The following is an 18104-nucleotide window of genomic DNA, read 5'->3' as shown; positions in this document are numbered from 1 at the left end:
AAAGAACAACTGCATAGGACCAAATGAAAGAGCATGCTATATTGACTTGAATAGAGAATGTTGATTTAAACTGACCTGTGTTTAATCTGTATGTCAAAATGGAACACTTGTATAAGAAATAGCAAAAAAAAAAAAAAAAAAAGGATGACAAGGGCTTTTATCTCACTAAGAGCTAGAACCCATGCATATTCGGAAAGCATGGGCCATGTTCAGAATTTGAGACCCAAACTTTGTCTACATGCTCTAGGAGTGACAGGTATCATCCTGCAAGGAGGAAGAAAAATTAGTCCAAATGATTGCTTGATTTGGGTGAAGTTGTTTCCTGTTCCCATTCCTTAGACCTCTGTAGAGATAGATAAGGTTTCTAACCCTTATAGGGAGTTGGTAATTGCATTCTTAAATTAATCAAAACTAGGAACAAACTCTAGACTGATTTTCTATGTTAATTAGGGTCAACTTTATTTATTAAGTAGTCATTTTAGATGAGAAAAATCTCCTCTCTGGTCATTGCTCTAAAAGCAAATAGAGATCATGGAGCTAAATGTGACACAATATCCCAAGTATGACTTTTGTTCAAGGTGAGAATCCCAGTTGGGAAATAATAGAGCAGAAGCAAATATGAATATATCTTTTAAGAAACAAACAACACCCTAATTTAATCAAAAACAATTACAATAATAAAATCAAGCTCTTGGTATTACAAACTTAAAAAATTTGAAATAAAATTTTCAAATTTCACTTTGGACAAGGATATACATTTTTACTTAAGATCTGAACAGAAATATTGGGGCAAATGTCTTTCTTTCTGTTCATATCATCTCCTTCCACAATCTCCTGCATCATTTCCATCTCACTCAAGATGAAAACCTAGGCAATTAAAGAGATGATGGTGGGGTAGGCAAGGGCAGGTACTTGGGGAGGAAACTCAGTGACTTGATTAAAGGGCAAAGAGAGTCGCTAAGAGGGTGACTGAGGCTCTATGATAAATGGGGGGATGGCCAAGCTTGTATCTCATTCCTTCCTTGTCCTTACAGACCTAATCCTCTACTGATGTAAAGTGAATTTTGAAAATATTTGATGTTGAAATGTGGTTTGTTCTGCCTTTACCTCTGCAAACATTAGGGGAAACGGTGAAGTTCCACATACGACCATGTTGCTATACAACCTCCTTTGCAGAAAACAGTAGTTATCTGAAGTGTCCATAAAAATCTTTTCAGAAACAGTACTTTAAATTTCCCCATATTTGATTTTTTTTTAATTTGGTCTGATATGTAGCACCCCTATCCTATACTCAAAGCATTCCTTTCCATTTTCTGCCTCACCCCAAAAACCTAGTTCTTAATTCCAAATTTATTTCACGTTTGAAATAATGACTAACTTTATTCAGTTTCAGTCTCTTTTCAAAGACAAAGGAAAACTGAGCTGTTCTGTAAATTTTGAGATACCTTTCCCAGATAATATTTACCTGTCAATTTAAAATTCAGTTACTGGTGTTCGGATAAAGCACATGGTGCTTCTAGGTAATGGAATAACTGGCAACAATAAAACATTTTTGGAATGTCAGTAGATATGTGTAAAGTGTAAACTGATATCTTATGCAAAAATGGTGATATGAATTGCATCTTGTCCATGTTTCTTATATGGGACCAAAAAAAAAAAAAAAATTTTTTTTTTTCTTATAAAAGCTGAAAGAGGGAATTTTGAGTCAAGCTGTGCTCTTTTGCCAGAGGCGGAAATTTATGAAACACTCTCGTCAGCATTTCTGGAAACACTACAAAAGAAATAGTTCTACTTTCTTATTGCTGCTAAAGCCACTAATAGGTGCAGTTTAGTATAATACCCCTATGAGCATTACCACCCCCAAAGCAAGCTTGCCTTGGAAAGAACTCTGTACAGGCATTTTCTTTTTCCTTTTAAGCTTGCGCAAAACACCCAAAGGGGCCATTTCCAATCCAGGCAGTGATCTTTCTCAAGTTCATTCTTTCTCAGATCACAGAGACAATGGGGAATATGCCTTGTTTACTCAAATCAGTCTGGATTAGTGTCACTTTATTGATGGAGTTAGAATTAAAAGGAAAACCATTACCCTCTCAAAGGGCAACATCAGATGTTTTGGGAATGGGTTGATTACTTTTAAATAGACCATGTGAGACTCTGTCACCAGGCTAAAGTTGAGGACTCCACAAGATCTACACAGAGAGAAATGGTCACATTGGATAAAGTACAAAGCCTGTAATAAGCCTTAGGCTTGGGAAATTATTTCAGTGGATAATCCCAAAGCGCTTGGAAGCCTGAAAATCAGAATAGTGGAATTCAGAGAAGTTACTTTTGCTGCCTTCTTTCTATATTCCAACTCCACCTTCCATATATTTATCTTCAGATCAGATCCTTTCCAGGTTTTAAAACCTTGCTGGGGGTACTGCTTCATCCTTAAAAATGTCTCAGGTTTCATTGGCTGCCCTCCCAGAATCACCTAGACTTCCTCTGAACTCTTTGTGCTTCTCTGTTCCACCCTGATTGCTTCCCCAAGTCTATAGACTGGAAACTCTTAGAGGGTAAAGGGTGTGTGGTATTTATCCCTACATCCTCCCTGGGGTCACCAAACAATGTTTCTGAATGCATTGGAGGCATGTATCTGTTGCCACTGCTCGGAGGGTTCTCTTCAGATAAAAATATGGAGTATTATAAACTTACAGAAATGGCTGTTTATAACTGTGCAGAGAGCAAGGCAACTAACTGCACACATTGTACAAGCCTGGCCTCCACCTGAAGGTTCTGAATCATATGGCTTTCTCTAACATCTTACAAGTCTTTTTTTTTTTTTTTAATGAGTCCAGCTATTTATTTCCTTCTACTTCAAGTGGCAAAGTTTTTGAAAGAAAGAGAAGTTTCCTTAGTAAGGAATGGCTTGCTCTCTAACAGAAGTAAACAATGTAAGGTGTACTGCTTTCACTTAATTGATTACCCTGGAGGACAGAGAATGTGTTTGATTTTTCTACAAAACAGAACATATTAGATCTTTATCTTGCTTTGCAGTCACTTTGTAAATGTGTTTACTTGCTTCCACACTGTTCTCTTCATTCATTTTGTCCCCTGATGTCTCTCGATCATCACCAAGGATGTGGGTGGTTTGCTCTGGATGAATAAACTTGATGATTTGCAAACACTTTCACTACAAAAGAAATAGTTCTACTTTCTTATTGCTGCTAAAATAATTTTCACATTTTGTTTTCTATGGTGTCATTACTAAAGGATGCTTGAGAAAACTTTAAGTCATTTTGTTCTTAAATGTGGTGCCTCAGTTTTTTTTTTTGTTGTTGTTGTTCAAATAAGACATTAATGAACTGTTGTAATTATTAAACTGATTGATTGATTGTTACTTTCATAGGGGAGTAAATAGAATGAAATGAATAGATTCGTGTCTTTTCAAAGTAAGGCATGACTTTGGCATAGCTGGAAACCTTGGTTTTATTTTGCAGTTAAAAGTGAATCTAAAAGAAACACTTCCATCTTACGTAAGTCACCATGTCTAATTACAAAGCATAGTAAATCACTGAAAACTTTAATTATCTCAAATATAATGAAAATGTAGCAATCAGCAAAGAACTTGACAAGCAAAAGCAAATTAGAACTTGGAAACAGTGTTTCTGATTTGAACATATATAGAATAGTAAAATGGAGGGATATAGTCCTTATTTAATGCTTTAATTTTCCAATTGAAGCTAGAGGCTAATGTTTCAACCTGGTGTGTGTGTGTGTGTGTGTGTGTGTGTGTGAGTGAGTGATGGGGGGTGTTAAAAGTCTGGAAAATGAAGTCATGAATTTAGACCATTTGCAAGAAATGGTTTATAAGTCTGATAAACTACTATCTCAGTTCCTCAAAACACCCAACACATTTGTAAGCCTTTAATTATGGCATTATTCTAAACTGAATTCTAGCTAACTGGGCAGAAAGTCATGGAAATTAGAGATGGAAGGACCAATTCTGTGGCCTTTCTACCAGAAACTAACATCTTACTTGAAGCTTGTGTCTGGGTGGTTTCTCTATCCATAGGAAGTAAATCATTATATGACCACAAAGATTTAGATTCTTACTGCTGACCTAGATGCTTGAGAAATAATATCTAGACCATCAGGTAAGAATTACCACCTTGGCACAAAAATGTGTATGCGTTTGTTTCAAGGAAGTAGAAGTCATTAATAAACTTCCCAGATAGGTGTGAGCTACCAAGTATTACTCATGGCCTTGTGAGTGACAGGACTGGCTATTCTGCTACTAGTTCCCATAAAAGCTAAAGTTAAAAGCACAATTCCCACCTAGCAGAACAAATCAAAACACAAATTTAAGGTCATTGAGATTATTTGGAGATTGACTGTAACATTTAAGGGCAATGGTATGTAAAGAGGTGACTGATTTGGAGCCATTTACTTTAACACAAGAAAGCAATCCTTAATTGGGTTAGAATTGGGTTAGAATAGAATATACTTTCTGAAGGTGATTTTCATTTTGAAAATTTTTGCATTTCTTGAATATTTCTTGTGCATCTACTATGTCTCAGCCATGGTTCCAGATGAGACTCCGCACTCAACAAACCAGGTATTATCTCTTATAAGTTATTCTCTAGCAGAGTAGACCGGCATTAAAAGTATTATATAGTAATTAATTTCAATTATAATTATATGATGTAAAGGGGAAAGTTACTGTGCCATGACAATGTGAAACAAAGAATACTTACCTGAGCACTCCAGAGAGGCTTCAACTTGGACATGACGTAGAAGCTGAAAGACCAGTTGTGAAGCAGCCTGCAGGTACAAAAGGCTTGAAGACTGAAGGAGTTTGCTTTTGAAAAACTGAAGGAATGCCATTCTTTAGTGACCAAAAAGGAGGGTCTCAGATAGTGTGGTGTAAGGCACTTAGAGATTGGAGGCCTTGGGCTCTAGATTAGAAACCTGTTCAAGATGTTCAAGCATGAGAGTGACATGGTCAGATCTTCAGGGAATTTCCAGAGATAGTACCAAGGTGCTGGGTCTCCAAACAAATAGTTAAGGTTTTATATCCTGTTTTTAATGAATGGAAAGCATTTTCTTTAGATATGAAATAAGTATGCTTTCATTGAATGTAACCCTTAGATAAAGATTTCAAGCAGAAATCTGAGTGACTCCAAGTGAAGGATACTTAAGACAGTGGGTAAATCTCAAGCCAGATGTTCTGGTTTCAAATCTGAGTTCTGTCACTTACTACCGTGAGCACTTACTCTTGTGGAGCTTCAGTTTCCTCATCTATAAAATATGCATGAAACATGAGATAATAATTCCACTAGCTCCTGATAATTAAATGAGTAAATATATGCAAAGCACTTAAACACTATAAGGAACAGAGTAAGTCTCAGAAAGAATTTAGTACTAGCAGTAGTCGTAGTCAATAGTAATATAATACCTAAGATTCTTTTCACAGAGGATTAAAGTCAGGATACCATACAGGGTTCAGATCATTTTAATCTTGATGGGTACCATTATTTTATCGAAATCAGTTTCATATCATGGTGAGCAAAACTATCACCTGTGATAAAACGTTAATCACATTTAATCACCTGTTTTTAAGTCGTAGTTTCTGAAATAGTTTAGACACATTGCCAAAGTTATTTTTAAATATTTTAAACTCACTTTGCTAAGTTGCTTCAGTCGTGTCTGACTCTGTGTGACCCCATAGACAGCAGCCCACCAGGCTCCCCCATCCCTGGGATTCTCTAGGCAAGAATACTGGAGTGGGTTGCCATTGTCTTCTCTAATGCATGAAAGTGAAAAGTCAAAGTGAAGTCACTCAGTCGTGTCCAACTCTTAGCGACCTCATGGACTGAAGCCTACCAGGCTCCTCCATCCATGGGATTTTCCAGGCAAGAGTACTGGAGTGGGGTGCCATTGCCTTCTCCATAAACTTACTTTAAAAACCAGCAAAACATTATTGATGAGCTTCTAAAGTTACCATGGTATGTTTTCCCTGTAGATGGTATAACCTTCACTAAAGATCTCCATTACTATGTATTTTCTTTTCTTAGCATTACCATGTCTACTTAAAAAAATATTGACATGGATTGTTATAGATTGAAAATTTCCTCAAACGCATTTTTGATCTGACTTTAATTAATAACGCCTGGTTCACTTTAAAGAAACTAAAACTCTGTATACTTTGCCATATTATCTGGATCAAGAATTATTGAATATTAAAGTTATACCTTTCTGCTAAGCCCAATGCTTCTTTGGCATGTAATGGTGATGTCAGTTTCTTTTAGAATTGAGGATGCTCATGATAATAGTTTTATTTATTTGTCATTATTACTAAAAGGGAGTACTTAATGAAATCATAGAATTTAAAGTTTATTTTTCCTTAACTGAGCTCTACACAGTGTAATTTAGCTGTATTTAGATTGAATTTTGGCTTCACTACATTTCACACTTCCTGGCTTTTCAAGTACTATGGCTAATATTTGTTGACACTGTTGTCTACTGGATTAGCCAACTTTGTATTTTTTTGTCTCACCTGCCCTTGTCAGTCTTGGCTGGAGCTTTTAGGGAGCTCTCTCTTAAGTTATGGAATCTGAGTTATGGACCTCAAAGGAATCTTGACACTTTGTATTAGAAAATAAAACATTCTGATAAACTCTTTGCAGTCTGTCTTTCTAGGTTTATATTTTTACATTTTGTTTGTTATAAAGTATGAGCATATTTTACCTCTAAACACTTACTTTCTAGGATCATTTGGAAGATGAAAGAAATGAAATATATTTTCTACTTAACAAAACCTAGTTTTGAGAAAAATGTGATGTTCAGTACATTCTTAAGGTGGAAAGACGGTGCCTTAATTTGACATTAAAATACAAATATCTTCTTGACAATTGGAGCACTTTCAATCAATTGTGTTTAATTCTAGCATGAAACAAACCATCATTCTTTGAGGTGAGGCAGGTGGTAGAAAACAAAAAAATGACAAGTATTTCTCCCTCAGGCAGTGCTTGTTGAAAAGTCACTGTCTTGCCAATATTTGGGGATAAAAATGTAGTACTGTCTGCTACAGCATAATCGAATGAATGCTTTGCAAAGCCAGGGTCATATAGAAAACTGTTTTCTTTTCCCAGGAGGGTTTTTAGAATGTTCAAAAAGCACCTCCATGAAGCCTGAGGTGAAAGGTTATATTAGCTGAAGAAGCTATATATGCTGCCTGAAACAATTTGGATTTGTAGGCTTGCTCTGGCAAATCTATATAAAGAAAGAAGAAAACCACAAAAACCAGTCATCTCCTTTTTCGAAAGCAATCTTTTGGCATTATATTTAAATAGTATTGTAGATGAGAATAGTCAGCCCTAGAAGAATGTTAAAATGGTTCACCATTATGTCTGATCATCAGATTCAATCTCCTCAATTTTATATAGATTTTACTTTATAGGAAACTACTGTCCAGGTTGGTTTAAACACTTTATGAAAGTGTTAGTTACTCAGTAGTATCCGACTCTTTGTGACCCCATGGATTGTAGCCTGCCAGGCTTCTCTGTCCATGGAATTTTTCAGGCAAGAATACTATAGTGGGTAGCCATTCCTTTCTCCAGGGAATCTTCCTGACGCAGGGATCGAACCCAGGTCTCCCTTATTGCAGACAGATTCTTTACTGTCTGAGCCACCACCTTGCCCAGGGGTAAATGGCACATTAGTGGCAGTTGTGACTTTGACCCCATGTCACCAAGTCTAAGTTCAGAGTTCTTCTGCATTACTAGAATCCATTTAGGAGTAAAAGGAGTGCAGAAGAATGTTCAGTTCCCTGGTCATCTCTAACAGTCAAGAATTATAATTTCTTTCAAATGAAATTTAGTCAAGTTATTGTTTCCTGTGACAAAGGTCCATTTGAATTGAAGCAAATAAGTTGACTATATGTTGCCAAAGTTACCTCTCCTATGCCTGGCGTGGCACTTTTTCCCATTTTTTATTAATCTCTTGCCATTTAGTATGGACTGTTGTTGTCATCTTGCCATAAAGTAGCTATTACAGATGGTAATATCTATGAAAAGCAGGACAGAGAACTTATAAAATTTCTCTTACACAGATAAATTGAAGGAGAGAGATTTTTAGAAATGGGATATGATGCACCAGTCATGTGACTTGATTAGACTTCTTTTTGATATTTAATTATTTTATAGTAGAGTAATTACAAAGTCAACTTTAAGTAAGTATAAACCCAAGCATTCAATATTAAATTTTGTTTACAGTGATATATACTGATATACATTATTACTGAGCTGATGAGAAGAAATTTCAGGCTCATAATATATTTAGAATGTAAGATCATCAAACAATGTAATCCGGGAAAGAAAAATGAAGTGAAACTAAAGGGATTGCCTTTATAGAACACTTGTAAAATGATGAAAAGTCAGGAGAAATATCTCATCTTTATTGTTATTTTAATTCTAATCATCCAAACTAAAAAAATAAATCAGAGTCCGTAGATGACTATGAGATTCCAAAATAACTTATGGAAGAGATTAAAAAAAAAAAATGAGGAAACACTCTTTCTGGATTTGGTAATGGCAGCTTCACTTGCTCTTTCCTACTGGTGAGAGCAGGCAGTTTGAGATTCAGCCTCTGGGTGTCCCTACACTTGCCATACCAGCTTCATGCTCTAGAACACCTCCACGGTGTTCTGTGATTAACCAGATTATTGAGCTTTCTGTCACCAGAGTGTGTTTTATCCTCTCTGAGGGCAGATTAACTCATTTGTGATGAAACTGAATACACTGAAGCTACAGATGCTGGTAATTTTCTAGAGTCCATGCAGTATCTTCACTTTCAAGGTTATTTTTATAGGAATTAAAGCATCTCTTTGAGTTTTAAAAAAATATCCATTGTTTTACTTTACCAGGTTTATAATAGATACCAAATTATGTTCATTTTCATCTTTTATATTTTTTGGAAAGAAGATCATATCCTGTTTCAGACATGGGCTTCCCTGGTGACTCAGAGATAAGGAATTCACCTGCCAATGATAGAGACTCAAGAGATGTAGGTTTGATCCCTGGATAGGAAAGATCCCCTGGAAGAGGAAATGGCAACCCACTCCAGTATTCTTGCCCAGAAAATCCCACGGACAAGGGAGCCTGGCGGGCTACAGTCCGTGGGATCAGACATAACTGAGTGGCAAAAATTTTGTGGAAAGAAGTTTGTCTCTTCTTCCAGACATGATACAGTAGATACATAACATTGCTCATTCATTCACTGAGTGTCTATTAAGTATGTTAAGGTTATTCCCACATCAATATACCTTGTGGTTAGAAAGGGACAATCTACTTCCTAGTACATTCCAAATGTACTAACTTTGTTACATAAGAAACACATGGGATGAGGGGACCCCACAGAGTTCTTTCAGGGCACACTTTGTTATTCATATGAGTGTTTGAGACTACTTTACCTGGCATCATAAATTGGCATCTCATTAGCATCCCAGCATAACACAAATCTCTCCTGTCTGTGTTTATGAAATTACAGACGATAAACAAAGGGTCCAGGTACTGCTTCCTTTACCCTGCCAGCTTCACTTTGTGGAAAATATGAAATAAATATTATTCACATTAACCTGGCAGAGTACCTTCATATGCTCCAAAATGTGTAGTCATGAAAGGGCCCTGTGCTTTGTTTAATGCTCTGCTGTCATGATTTTGAAACTCTTAATAATTTATGAACAATAGGCCCTGAGTATTCATTTTGCAATGGGCTGTGTGAATTTCTGCTGGTTCTGCCTACCTAACACTTGTTTGTGGCTATATCAGTCTGCCCTCTGCCTCTAATTGTACTTTACCAACATGTCCACTCTCTTCAAATCAAAGAAATAAGCAAATAAGAGCCCTTTGTTTTTGTTAACTAAATGCTTTTTAAATTAACTTCCAAAGTACTATTTCCTATGGCAAGTTTATGACGTAAATTTTTAATAAAGCTTTGAGACGTCTCTAAGAAAATTTCTAATCATACTGTTCTTACTTTGGTGGGTTTGTTGTCTGTGTTTCAGACTAGTTAATACAAAGATGATATTGGTTTATACAAAAAAAGACAACTGAGTATACTATTTAGCTTTTGTTTCTTTAAAGTAAAATTTGAGGAAAGCTTAAACTGAAATATGTTTTCCCATTTTTATCTTGAATAGTTAGCAGCTCTTTGCTCAAACCTGAGAAATCTAGCTCTACACTATATAAACTGACGAGTCAGGATTGGAAGCAAATCCTATTGTTGTGAAGTAAAATATTTCACCCCAACTGTATGGGATTAAAAATTATGGCATGTAAAAACACAACCATCTTGAAATACATTTTCTGCCTCTTTAGTGCCACCCAATATGTTCAGTCTCACCGCTGTCCCAGAAAGGTCTTCTTTGTACCTCTGAGGTAAATGGAGTTTCCATCTCTCTTAAGTCCTTCAAGTAACACTGAGTGTTTACTCACTGGCTTTTAAAGCTGGGTCCCAAACTTTTCTCTTTATATTTATTGGAAAAAAAAATTCAAAGGGCCATGTTTCTTTGTTCTTCTCCAAGCCCACAATTAGCTGAAGTTCCATTCTGTGTAGCTAGGAGGAGGAGGACAGGATTGACCTAACAGGCTTTTTTACTGCCTGTGAGAAAGTGCTCAGTGAATTTCTTTGTCCCTTTTGTCAGGGCCGACTGCCTCCCTAATTGTACTGCTTGAGGGAAGCACGTGCCTCTGGGAGCATTATCCGATTCCTACAGGACGCTCAGGAGTGCTTTGTATACTGACCCTTAACTTGAACACAAATAATAATTTCTTTTCAATCCCCTTCCCAGACCATTCCCCCAGGCTTGGACACCTAAGAGCTTTAATTCAGCCAGGGTTGTGGACACCTTCATCAGGGCCTCATGTTTTAGTTTTTTTCTCTCACAGCTGTCTCACCTGCAGTCTGCCTCACCTGTCAAGGGGGAAAGGTGAAGAAGGAGGCGAGGAGGACTGGGAGCTGTGGAAGTCAGGGGAGAGCAGAGGCGAGACTAACAGCTGCTCTTGTCAGCAGGGGGATAAGTGTAAAGAGATTAATAGTTATCTGAAGAGCAAATGGGGACATGGCATTTGGCAGTGGAATGTGAATGTATAAATGTAATGGAATGGGCATGCGACTGTTAACATTTAGACAGATGCTCTCTGGACTGAATGGAATGGCAGAGTCCTTCTCCTCCCCATGTGAAATACTTAAAGTTTAGTAAAATAACTTCCTTACACTTAAGTTGAATTATTTTCAAGCATCAATTTCTTTACAAGTTTGTGTTCTCTTTAATTTGACTTTTTCTGGGACTCTTGGTTATGTTTCATTTGAAGAGCCAGACTCCTCATTTTCTTTATAAAATGTGTACCAACAGGACTGCCTTCTCTTTGCTTCTGATTTGTTTTCCTATCACTAAATTGAAGAAACAATGAGGATTCCCTGTGTCAGAAGGTTTCACAAAGGGAAAACAGCACACGAGCTGGTGGCTGCTTCTAGAAATGTGTTCAGTTTAACTTGGGAATGACTTGAATTATCTGATCAGTTTGACAGGTGTGATGGTGTAGACTCGGAATCAGATTTGGTTTCAAAATAACTACTCTTGGCTTATTAGCCAATGTTTGAGCAACTCACTTCCCCTTTCTGATAGTAATACAGTAAAGATTATTTTTGTCAATGAAATGAGAAGTTAAATCATTACTTCAATAAACGTCTTATTGAATTATCTAGTCAGTGCTGATTTTCCTAGAAGAAATACAATTTCTGGCAGAGAAACTATATGAACTAATGTACTTCTGAATTATACAAAATATAGAATTTTAACCATAACTAGATGATATTTCTCTTACACATGTTCTGCTTTAGAAAATAAACTACTACAAAGAAAATGAAAGAACAGATGGAAAATTAGGCTGTTTGGATGGTATCATGTTACCTTTTAAAATATATAGCTGCCTTTCTAGCCTGGATAGGAGGGGAGTTTGGGGCAGAATGGATATCTGAATATGTGTGGCTGAGTCCCTTTACTGTTAACCTGAAACTATCACCCACTGTTAATCGCCTATACCTCAATACAAAATAAAAAGTTAAAAATAAATAAATTGCACATGTGGTCTCTCCTTTCAAATAATCTACACTAATTTCTAAAAGTTATTGTTTTTTAGTGAATAAATATACACACCATATAACTTAAGGTAAATATGATGAGGTTTTTAAATTGCCAATACATATGATAAAGCTTAAAAATCACAATTTTGCATATTTGTGAATAAAGAGATTTACTTAGGTATTTTTAGAAAAAAATAAAATACATAGTTGCTTCTTCCTAACGTTGCTACTCCTTCCCCTCCAGTTTTCATGAACCCAGTTTTGGGGGGCAAGTTGGTACCCTGAGACAGAATTTAGAATAAAACTTAAAGAAAATCTGGAGGACAACCATTTTGCTCGGTAGACAAGTTGACCTTTAAATCTTCTCTAGAGCTCGTGTATCTAGTGGTCTTTTTCATTCTGACTACCAAGACAGAAGAAGAAAAAAATAGCAGGTGGTATTCATTTGTTTTAAGAAATTCATAAGCAGCTACTGAACTGTGATGTTTTTTGCCCAGTTTGCGAATAAGCACATTATCTACTTTCAGATGCTCTTGGGGAGACTCAGTTTCCAAAGGCTACCCATGAAGCTGTGTGATCTGTGCAGGTCTTCACAAAACATACCCACACGCCTCGCACTTCTCTTGGTGTTTTGAACTATGCATCACTAATTAGTCATTTTCCTTTGAGTGTAAAGTGTGGCAAATCTGAGGCTGATCTCTGTGGAAGGCATGCACCAAAAGATGCCTTTTGAGAAGCAACAATATGCAGCTTAAATGGCTAACATGCGGGTTTCTGGGTGTCCTGCAGCCACAATACACGAACCTGGGGCTCCTGAACAGCATGGACCAGCAGATCCAGAACGGCTCCTCGTCCACCAGCCCCTACAACACAGACCACGCGCAGAACAGCGTCACGGCGCCCTCGCCTTACGCACAGCCCAGCTCCACCTTCGACGCCCTCTCACCGTCACCCGCCATCCCCTCCAACACCGACTACCCGGGCCCACACAGCTTCGATGTGTCCTTCCAGCAGTCAAGCACCGCCAAGTCCGCGACGTGGACGGTAAGAGTACGGGTGCCCCTGTGCCCTTGAACCTGACCCCCAGGTATGTGGGATTTCTCTGTCACCCCCGAGGCTCTCCTCCATCAAAGCCTAGAACTCGATATTGAATGGTGGAAATGTTCTCCCTGTCCTCTAAGGATATTTTGGTTTGGAATATTCCACACAGAACCAGAAAGAGAAAAAGTACCATTTAGTAGGAACAGACCTGATCTGGAAACCAAAGGACTGTGTTCTGGTAATTCTAGCTGATATGTTCTTGCCTGCCTCACCTTTTGTGTGAACTTTTTTTGAAATATGTAAAGCATTACACGAATGGGAAATGTAATCCTAGGATATATGTGTTTGCAGTCTGAAGAATGTAGACTAGTTCCTATTTATTAAGGAAAGCCTAAATTTGTTCATACATGTAGGTTCCCTTAACATGACTCATACTTTATTGATACACATTTATTTATTACATTTAGAAGCATGTAACTCCCCCTCCCCCAAATAAAGGCCTCAAAAACTACACATCAGAAGCCTGAAATAGGTTCAAAGAGATTCTCATTAAAAATGTTGGAAAAACATAACTTTTCTAAAAAAAAAAAAAAAAAAAAGGAAACATTGATCATTTTAAAAATTATAAAGCTGTAAGAATGTTTATTCTATTTTAGAGTTGATTTGAATAATTTATTATAGCATGAATAAAGGTCAACTATAAGGGAGGAGACCTATAAGACTGGTTTTAAATGGTTGATCAAAGAATGCCCAAGACCAAAGTGGCACACATTTGTCAAAGAAGTTAACTTTTGCCTGGATTATAAAAATCTTTCACATGTCATCCTCTCATGGAGAAGTAGCTTTCAAATTGTTTTAACAGATTATTTCCTGTTTGGCAAATAGTTTTCTTTGGAAAGCTTTTCTTCTTTGTATGCCACAGTATTGAGGCTTTACTCCAGTAGTACAGAGTTGATAAACCAATCTGCATTAATAACACTAAATTCCAGCATAATTTCACATACATTCCCCCATCTTGACCTCACTTCTTTGTGAACTCAGTAGGGTTTGTTTCGCAACTCCCACTTTACTAGGGAAAACTGAAGGAAAGTGGGGTTTCAGTGACATCCCTAAAGTTACCGAGGCTTTTGTATAGCTGGTCCTATTTCTGATTCTGTCACCACACTACCTCATCTACTCCCCACCCCCCGCCCCCCAAATTATGTGCTTTCTTTCTTTTTCTACCATTTCACATCAGGATGTTCCAAATGTCTAAGAATTTGTCATAGTGCTTTTCTTTCATGGTTTGAGAAGTTGTTCTGTCATAGTTCCTATTTCAACCATAACAGAAGTATTAGCTTAAAACTGGATCTCTCCTCAATGTGTGATTTTTTTTTTAATCAATTGCCATAGTGTTTAGTCTCTTTTATATTAATATTCATGGATGTGGACACTCCAGGTGAATAAACTTAAGTCCATAGGCCTTAAGGATATATTGGTTGATTGATCTAAGTAATATTTTGCCACTAGAACAGCCATTTTATAAATGGAGGCCTGATATGTTTCCAAATAGGGGTCACCAAGTGGGTGTTTACAATCACTGATCTTCAAAGCTTACTACTGCTCATCTAGCATGCTCATGTGGAGCTCCACCTTAGTAGGAGTGAGTGCATCTGAGCGATGATGGACATATTTGGTGCCACTGAATGGAGAACCACTGCCCTTCTAAAGGAGCTTAGGCTGGGTGGAGCATGGGGATGGGGCATGGAGTAGGGATGGAGAATGATGCAACTACAATGTTAAATTAATCTTTCTTCCTCATTTTTCCCTCCCGCCTCCTCATACAGAAATCTTAAGGCTTTTTTTTTTTTTTCTTTCAGTTTTAGCACAGTTCTGGACCATCTTCCATCAAAGCCCCTCTCTCAGAAAATTACAGTGTCTCAATAAAAAAGGTTAGGCATGTTTACATAAGTGGTAGGTTAAACAGCAAAGAAAATGTTTTGTAGAGTACATGGTAAAAGTTCATTACATGTGGCAGCAGTGGTATCAGAACCCTACAAAAGGGGTAGGCACTGTGGTGAAAGAGCATCTCTTGGGAGCAGAAAACCTGGATTCTTACCATGATCATCCTCATGACCTTAGCCAAGTCACTTCATCTTTCTAGAATTCAGTCTGTGCCTCTGAAGAGGGTGAATATGGTGAAAAGTACTCCCTTTCCTTAGGTGAAGTAGTATTAATCATCAACATAGAAAGGTTTTAGAAGGATCTTTTTCTTAAAAAAAAAAAAATCATTTATTTGCTTGTGTCTAGTCAAACAAATAACTAGGCATGGGACTGGTGGGATCTAGTTCCCTGACCAGAGTTTATCTTAAAGTCCCCTGCATTGGGAGCACAGAGTCTTAGCCATTGGACCACCAGGGAAGTTGCAGAAGAACTTAGCTTCTAATCAAGTTTTTGCCTGCCACTAATCAGTGACCTTGATTAAGCTGGTTTGCCTTTCTAGGATTTCTGTTCAGTTGTCTGCAGTCTATGTTATAGATATTACAGAATGAAATTGAATTAGATGTCTATTCCATCCTACTAATATAGCACTAGGCACTTATATTTGTATTAGCGTTCTTTCTTGTTCACAGTTAGATTTCTTTTAGGCCCAGCTACATTTCTTCTAAATCCAGTGCATTTAAACTCTTGTTTGAGTAACTGCTGAGATCACCTAAAAACATGTAATTCTTAGCCATGGACACCGGTATCTTATACATTAGGAGCATCTAACTCTTTGAGCCATATCGTATATCCTCACACTGATGCACATTTTAAAGTGTTCTCTCATACATTTGTCTCAGGTGGAACCTCAGAACCAAGGCTGTTTTCCCCAGTTTTAGAAGTGAGGAAACTTCAAGAAGTATAGGTTACTTGGTTCATCACCAGCCCAGGAGATAGAGGAACCTAGGCTTGCCTCTCTCCCAGTTCAAGTATTTCTACCATCCTATTTGGGATTCCCTTGTCACTCAGTTGGTAAAGAATCTGCCTGCAGTGCAGGAGACCCAGGTTTGGTCCTTGGGTCAGGAAGATCCCCTGGAGAAGGAAATGGCAACCCACTCTAGTATCCTTGCCTGGAAAATCTCGTGGACACAGGAGCCTGGTAGGCTGCAGTCCATGGGGTCTCAGAGTCAGGCATGACTGAGTGACCACTTACTTACTTATCATCCTATTTAGACTGTCTTTCTCTTTACTGACAGAATCAGGGATGTACAAGCACTAGCAGGCCCTGTGTAGCATGGAGTGAAACCACCTAACAAAGGACATTTTTTTATGCTACATTATATACAACATCTATTTCTTAGGCACCTGTACATTTTAAAGCAGTCTTTCAAAATAAAACACCAAATTTTAAAAACTGCCCACAAGCTGGAAGCAGCAGAAGCAGCTGTCATTAGGAAAGGTCACACTTAGCGCATCGTCCTCTGGTAATTCTTTAATAAAAATCTTGTTTGTACCATTTTTTCACTTGTCATCCTTTTGTGTAGTTTTCTCTTATAATTTCTGGCTTTACTCAGACTCACTGCCAAAATATAATTAATATCTTTAAAGTATATGTGCATATTTCTTTTGCTTTTTCTGTTTCTAATAATAAATATGAGTGTGTTTCCAATTCCATGAAAATGTGGTTTCTATTTTAAAATTTTTCCAGTGAAATAAAGTGAAGAACAATGACATTTTCCATATTCTCTCTTCCACACACACACAGACATACTCACATGTAGTCACACCCAAACCAACATGAAATTTAGGACTTAATTTCAAACTTTCTTATTTCTACAATGTAATTACTACTTTCTGATAGAGGCCTACCATTTAATATAATAAAGTGCTGGTCTAGCATTATAGCCAAGACTCATCAGTCATAGGCCAGTTGTCAGTATGGTAATTTGAAAATAGAAAGAAACTTATGTGCAGAATTCAACCCTGAAATTTACTAGCAGCATTTAGGACCTGCTCAAAGAGTTCAGTTTCTTTAAACCTGACTGTACCACCTGCAAATGGGGATGCTCATACCTTCCTTATACTTTCTTTATCGTGAGGATTATGTGGCATGTGTAAAGGCACTGGCTAGTCATAGACACAAATGCATTTACTGAGTCTGAACTTGAATCTCTTTGCTTCATGAGTTGATTAGTTTTATTGAGTGTTCAGTTGTGCCATAAGTAGTAATTTGAGAGAATTCAAAGAAAAATATCTTCTATCTTTTTTCTTTTTCCTAGTGCTTTTGGGCTGTTAGCATGCATACTGCAGCCCCATAGGACTGTGATATTATCCACCAATCAAATACATGACTAAATGGCATAGGGTGGTATCAGGCTCTCCCATATGCTGGCTGCCATGCTGCAGGCTGGCCATGCAGCCTTCCTAAGTCTGTCCAAGCAGATGCAGGCTCTCCTTGCCTTCACTGAGAAAGACCTTTTCCAGTTTTACGAACCTGGTGAATTCCAGTGTTTATTTCTCATTTATGGGGATGTCTTTTTTTTTTTTTTTTTAATTCTTTGTTTTTAGTAAAGAATATCTGGGTTTTTTGTGCCAAAAGTATTGGAGGCAACCTACACGCTCAGCAGTGGGGAATTGGCTATGCTATAAATTATGTCATATTCACTTGACAAAATACTCCCTGGTCATTCAAATGAACCACAGGTACTGAGCTGGAATGCTTTTGGAGTTGAGAGTAAGGAAAAGAGGAGTTTTGTATGGCACCTACTAGAGCTTTGAGAGGACTGCTAAGTACACCACTTCTGGGAGTAAAGTGCTTTCTTTTGCTGGACTCCAAGGACAAGACTTTTTTGTGTGAATATCAATCTGTCTTGACCTGTATTCATCTTGAGAGCTGTTTTTCCCACAACCCATGACACACAGTATTATCTGCATGCAAATACTGGGAAAATCCTCAGATTAGTCTTTTTCTGTTG

At 37.5% G+C, this 18104-nt stretch overlaps 1 protein-coding gene across 14 annotated transcripts in view; it reads left to right on the top strand.

Annotated features, from left to right (window-relative positions):
* Positions 1 to 18104, top strand: part of TP63 (tumor protein p63) — a 274648-nt gene that overhangs the window by 170281 nt on the left and 86263 nt on the right. For all 14 annotated transcript variants that reach the window (XM_055568713.1, XM_055568712.1, XM_055568711.1 and 11 more), the window contains one exon: positions 12916 to 13170. In XM_055568713.1, the coding sequence (XP_055424688.1) occupies positions 12916 to 13170 (255 nt within the window). The remainder of the gene's footprint in view (positions 1 to 12915; positions 13171 to 18104) is intronic.

The sequence above is a fragment of the Bubalus kerabau genome, chromosome 2 (assembly GCF_029407905.1).
Source record: "Bubalus kerabau isolate K-KA32 ecotype Philippines breed swamp buffalo chromosome 2, PCC_UOA_SB_1v2, whole genome shotgun sequence".
Lineage (NCBI taxonomy): Eukaryota > Metazoa > Chordata > Mammalia > Artiodactyla > Bovidae > Bubalus > Bubalus kerabau.
The sequence above is the reverse complement of the archived record's forward strand: the minus strand, read 5'-3'. Positions and strand labels throughout refer to the sequence as shown.